General features: G+C 38.7%; 1 protein-coding gene across 1 annotated transcript; it reads right to left on the reverse strand.

Moving 5' to 3' along the window:
• Nucleotides 1-518: 518 nt before the first annotated feature.
• Nucleotides 519-3,678, reverse strand: LOC131155433 (pectinesterase). Its single transcript, XM_058108565.1, has 2 exons — nt 2,675-3,678; nt 519-1,460 (listed from the first exon to the last, which is right to left on the reverse strand). Exons 1-2 carry the CDS (start codon nt 3,663-3,665, stop codon nt 766-768), a joined length of 1,686 nt encoding a protein of 561 aa, XP_057964548.1. The 5' UTR covers nt 3,666-3,678; the 3' UTR covers nt 519-765.
• Between the last annotated feature and the right edge of the window lie 2,898 nt (nt 3,679-6,576).

Here is a 6,576-nt window from a genome sequence, read left to right on the forward strand (position 1 = left end):
ATTTTGTTTCACATTTTTTTTTTTTTTTTCACTCTACTCCTCCCAATAGCGTGTGAAATAATTTTTATTTTGTCAAAAGTGAGTAAATAAATAAAATAATCAATATTATAGATAAGTTGCAATGAATATATGCATATACCATTTTTTGCAAACATAACTTTAAAAACAATGCTGCTTGCACATGTCATCTTTTAATTGATACATGAATTTTTTTATTAATTTATCACAATTATACTAATTTATGATTAGGCTCATAATGATAGAGGCCTATATGATTCAATATGTTTTGCAACTATAGTTAGTCTATAGTATATGAAAATTATAGAATCTATTTGTTCATGTACCAGTTATAATAATGCAAAACTCATAATGGATTGATATCAAAATAATACACATAGAAAAGTAAGGAAGTGCCATTCAAATTTCTAGGCGCACCTACCCGCTAGAGGCATTATAAATTGATATATCAGCCAGCCGTAATCCAATCATATTAATATATACCACCTGCAATATGCCTAAAGTAAATCATATATTTTTATATATTATATTCAAAAACCACAATTAAATTTTAATTTATTCTAACCCAAAGCACTAAATACTGAACATAACAACTCTACGCCGGTGGATGAAGATCAACATTCCAACACATTTGTGATTTGACTCCAAGCCACGATCGACCCTGCTTCAATCACATAAAATACATAAATTTTATTAAAAGAAATTTAGGGTTCGACTCGACCCCGAACCGAACCCGGCCCAATCCGATCAACTCAACCCGGGGTAGTACGGGATGCCGGTGGGCGGCAGCCACTGACCCCCTTGCAAGAAAGACCCTACAGTGAACTTACTGGCTTCCGTGGAGCTGTTGATCACCCTGAACCCCGGCCAAGTTACTCTGGCGCTGGTTTTCGACCCGGCGCCCCGGTTCATATATTCTCCGTAATACAGCGTGCTCAGCGCAAACTTGCCGTCCCACTCCAGCCACCCCGCCGGGTCCACTAGGTCCCCAATGTTCGACCGGAGAAAAACGGTCCGGGAGTACAGCTTCCACGGGCGGCCCAGGTAGGTCTTGAAGGAGGACTGGACAGGGATGAGGTCGGCGGCGGCGGCGACCTTGGAATTGAGGATGGAAATGCCGGTGTTCTGGTTGGGGTCCTCGCGGCCCTGAGCGGTGAAGATGTTCTTCTGGTTTTCATTTGGCTTGCGGGCGTAGAGATTGCAGTTCTGTAAGACGACGGCGGCGTTGCCGAAGACGAAGTCGACGGTGCCGTAGACGTCGCAGTCGCGGTAGAACTGGCGGTTGGAGTGGGCGTAGAGGGTGTCCTGGTACCCCACGAAGCGGCATTGGTAGAAGGCGGAGAGGTCGGAGCCGCTGCGTAGCGCCACCGCCTGATGCTTGCTGGGTCCCGCCGTGTTCTCTATGCTTATGCCTTTTGCTATGAACCCGTTTCCCACCACCGCTGAAATAGTGAAATATCCCAATTTTAAAAAGAAAAAATTAAATGGAAAGTCAAAAGCCAAAACCTATGCAGAAGAAAATTGAGGGTACTAGTAAATAAATAAATAAAAACAGAAAGTATGTTTGCCCATTTGCTGCTGTCCAAAATCAATTAACCCATCACCGGCACTCCATGCTTACCTTATCTGGATCTGTTTATATATATATATATATATATATATTAATATTCTAATTATGAGACAATTAACTTGCTCGCCAACATGCAATTCCGATAGGCCACGAGACGCTAGTTAGCTATCATAGGTTGCCGACAAATAAATTCCGACGAAGGTAACAAATAATAAGTTTAAAAAAAGAAAAAAAGAAAAAAGTATTCATATATTTTAATATTGTGTGCCCATCAATGAGCATGATGTGAGGTCAATCGCGCACCCACGTACACTGCTAATATTATCATATTATTCTACTTAATTGAGAAAATCTTGTTAAGATTTATTACGTTGGAATTTGTATTTAAGTGCTAAATAAAAGGAAAAGAGCAATTGAAAATTAATAATTAATATTATATGTGAATATGGAAAGGAAATAAACGCTACCCTAGCTTACAGCTTGCAGCCAAAAATAAAAATAAATCATGCAGGAAACCTCATTTTCAAAAAGCAATGCACAACTAGCAGTACCACTCCTTTAGTAGGCCGCGGGTGCATTCCTTCATCATTGAACTCTGACACTGACAATTGGTTATTTCTAGTTTCGATTTCTATTTTAAGAAAATTATATGTACAGTCAATATATATTTTTTAGAAAATTTTAAAACGTTATTTTTTAGCGAAGAATACAAATGCTGCAGTGCCCCATGGACCACGTGACACTGATCAAAAATATCAGGTGCTCAAATTCTTCCAGACTCATTTTCATCCCTGAATTCTTGAATTTACCATCATTTTGAAGTTGTAGAATCAACTTTAAGGGACGTAGCATTAGTCACATGAACCGTAAAACAGATGCGGATACCCAGTGCATATTCAAAAAAAAAAAAATCATTGCGTCCCATTTATATTTTATATTATCACGATACAGACATTTCAAAATGTCATCACGTGCACGTCAAATATTCTTAAACTCACACAAAAAAAAAAAGAATCAACAGGAATGAGCTAGGTACGCAAGTAATTCAGACTAAATTTGAAAGTTTAAAGTTGGAATTGAACTCACCGACGGTGGCTGATCGGAAGGTGGTCCAACCGTCGAAGACGTTCCGGCTAGCCTTAATCACAGTCTTCTCAATGCCGTCCCCCACGAACATAAGCATCGTCTTCTTCCTGCCCACTTCCACGTTCTCCAGATACGCCCCCGCCTTTATGTATATCACGTACCTCTTGCTGCTCATGTTTGGCGCGGCCTCCACCGCCGCCGCCACAGTCGTGAAGTGCCCGCTCCCGTCCTTCGCTACCACGGCGTTGTACTTCGTCTGGTTCGCCGCCGTCTGCAGCAGCCGCCGGTCCTTCCGGGACACCCACTCCGGGAACCCCCCCTCCATTCCTCCGTACTCCGAGAACACCTCCGGCGCCCTCCTCGCCCTCTTCTGCGCTCTCGGCAGCTTCTTCAGCATCGCCAGAGAGTTGCTCACGAGGTGTCCAATTTCGTACATTCTGTCCTCGATGGAATTTCTGATTTCCTTCTTCTCGGAGTAGGCGAAGCCGTCGAGGCAGGTGTACTGGTTCGTGATGGCGGCGCTGAACAGAGTCTGCAGGTCGTGGTAGTAATGCTTGGAGGCGGCGAGGTCGGCGACGGAGGCGAGGAGCTCCGAAACGGTGTTGTCGAGGAGCTCGATGCAGTCGTCGAGGGCGCGACGCTGGCGTTCGTCGAGGTAGGTGCGGCTGTTGAGGATGCTGGAGCAGTTGGATTCGGAGGAGCGAACCTCGCGGATGGTGTGGTTGACGGTGGCGGAGAGGATGTAGGGGAGGGATTTGGAGGTGAGGTCGGGGATGGTGGAGAGAGTGGAGACGCAGAGCTCTGGGTACAACGTGCCATCGCAAAGGGACTCAGCCACCTGCATGTGCTTCTGAATATGCAATTCTGAAGTTTTTGGAGAACTCTTGCGAAGAGTAGTCACTGTGGCGACAAGGAACAAGAGAAACAGAGCAGAGATGGGCAGCAGAGTCGCCAAATGCTCTGCTCCTCTTTTTCCCCTAAGACTATACATTGCAAACCAGAGAGAAGAAGAAGAATAAGGACACGTGATGGTGTTCACTGTTCGGTAAAGAAGAGGAAGCTAGGTAGCAATATATAGCTGGAGATGGGCAATTAGGCCTAAAATAATGTCAGATGACAAATATTGTCAGATAATAAGTGTTTGGAGAAATAAATAGATGATAAATAATGTTGAGAATAAAAACGAATGATAAGATTAGAATTCAGAAATTCCTGATAATCAGAACTTTGACATCATATTAGATTATTCCTTTATCTAAAAGTTTAAATTATTAAATTGAAGGCTAATAATAAATATCATGCTTTAATAATTTATTTTTTTTCTTTTTTATGAGCGCGTATAAGAAATGGAAAGGGGCTTTATTGCATTTCGCGTGGGGAAGAAAGACATCAATAGAATGGTGGTGGGTAAGGGCCACGGACTACTGTGTCCCAAATCTGCAGTGCCCGTAGGACAGCGTCCACTTTTGCGGAGGGCCGTGCCCTGTTGTGTTGCTCCTCCGTTGACATCAACTTCTCCGAGTCCAAAGGTCGCATCGCATATTGCTAATTTTTGGCAAATGACAAGAGATCGAAGTTTGTCCTACTTGGTATTGGAATTTGGAATCTGCCCAGCATTAGAGGTCAATCACTTCGCTCCACCCAGCGGATCCATCATGGATTAAGAGTCTTGTGCTTAGTTCAGGTGAACTCATCATTACGATCCCATCATATGGATAGTCTTTCTTTATGGTATAATTTATCTAATCATAAACCATTTGAAATTAACTAATTATATTTTTATAACTATTATCAGTGATAAAGTGTTGTGGTACTCAGATTCGAATGGAGCAGGTCAAGAAAACAAGAAAGTTGATCGGAAGAAAAACCATCAAAAGTTTGCGTAGTACATTAACTGTTTCATGTAGAAGCAAATTAGGAAGAAAATAATCCTTGCAGAATAGTATAGGGATATTTGGAGAATTTTTTCTCTTACGTGTTTAGGATTAGTATATATATAATGATGTAACCTTATTTTTTATGATAATGAAATTCAGCTATCGCTTATTCTCGTAAATATAAATATTCGGTCAAATCACATTAAGTTCATGTGTGTGTTTCCTTACTTTCATTATCTGTGTATGTGTCTTTCGTATCATTTATCGTAATTATTGTACTATTGTTCCGTGTTTATTAAATAACATAAAATAATTTATTATTAGGAGGGGAATATTTCAACTATTTGAGCTTGAAACTTTCTTACATTTGATAGATTTTTTCAATTTTAATGAAAGGAGGAAGTGGAAGAGTATATTGGGGGGGGGGGGGGGTTTCAATTTGATGGATTCTTGTGGACCAAAAAAAAAGAGGCAAATCTATGTGCTTCTAATATTAAAGTATGAGTCTATGTGCTTTTCTTTTAATAAGCAATTTTACTAGTACTAGTTATTATTCTCATTCAAAGAAATGTGAAGTGCATATAACAAGTGACTAATGTATATACTATATTTTAAAATAAGAGTAAAATTCATAAATCCTTTCTGAGATTATAACAGTGAATCCCATTCAATTTTTAACAACTATAAAAAAATTATAAAATAATTTATAAAAGGAGATAATACCTTTTTTAGGAATTGTCTCGAACTTCAATTATGTGGATCAGAACAAAATGTAATACAATTTTATATAAATCACAAAATTTAAATTAAAAGCTTAAAATTTATACTCTCAAACGTAATTAAAGAGTTCTTTAATAGTTATAAACCCATTAGATGTACTGTAATATTTAAAAAATTCAGAAGGAATTTTTGAAGTTCATTTTTATAATAATAACTCAAGATAAAATCTGAATATATATATATATATGAAAAGCTGTTCATGGGAATCCTTTTAATTATGCAATTTTTTTTTTTAAAAAAAATTGATTGATGTAAGTTACTATGTTTAGATTTTTATTTAAGAACTAGTGCAAATTTGTTATGAAATTATTTGTGACAACTTTGAAGTAAGAGTAATTTTAGAATATAAATTACATCCTATACAATATTGAAAAATTTAATTAATTGGAGAATGACCTTTACTGTAAAAATGATTTTAGAAGACGCTTAGACAATTAACTCTATGCTATAAAAGCCAAAATGGCATCACGCGCTGCTAAATCTTGGCAAATGGCAAGGCAAGCTTGTCTTACATTGTTTTTGAGCTCAATAACTTTACTCGATCCAAAGGCTTGCATTATTGATTAGAGTCGTACGATTTGGGAAATATTTAAAACAATACCTCTTGAGTTTTGTGAAAATGACATTCCGTTCTCTGTGTTTTCAAAAATTACTAAAGAACTCCCTCGGGTTTATTTTTTTTATAAAAATGAAGTAATGAACATTCCATTAATTGATCGTTAGTCAAGCATCGATTTACCACAAATCATATCTCATTCAAAGTATAAGTGTGTATGTAAAATGATTAAACAATGAATACGAACATACACGTGTAACATATCCCATTTAAATTAAATGTGTGTATGCAAAATAATTATAAAAATAAAAGAACAGACATATACATATGGAAATTGAAGTGCGGAAAAATAAATAAGAGAGAGAGAGAGAGAGAGAGACAATATTTTTTATTGAGGTTCGGCCAATATTACCTACGTCCTCGCCTTGGGCAAACCCCCGAGGATTTCACTAAGTGTTCACTTTAACCAGGCAGAGCGATGCCACTTATACTCTCTTTACGGGGCGGAGACTCCCCAACTTAATTACGGGGCTAACCACAGCCAATTCTCCTTATGAGGTGGAGACAGCTTGGTTCACTTTCCAGTCGGAACTAAGCCGTACATCCTTTGACAAGAAGGTGCACCTCCTAAATTTCTTAACCGGGTTTGAGCCAATCCGGAACTCGTTATAGGGTCGAATCTCCTTCTT

The sequence above is a fragment of the Malania oleifera genome, chromosome 5, assembly GCF_029873635.1.
Source record: "Malania oleifera isolate guangnan ecotype guangnan chromosome 5, ASM2987363v1, whole genome shotgun sequence".
In the NCBI taxonomy this organism is placed as follows: domain Eukaryota; kingdom Viridiplantae; phylum Streptophyta; class Magnoliopsida; order Santalales; family Ximeniaceae; genus Malania; species Malania oleifera.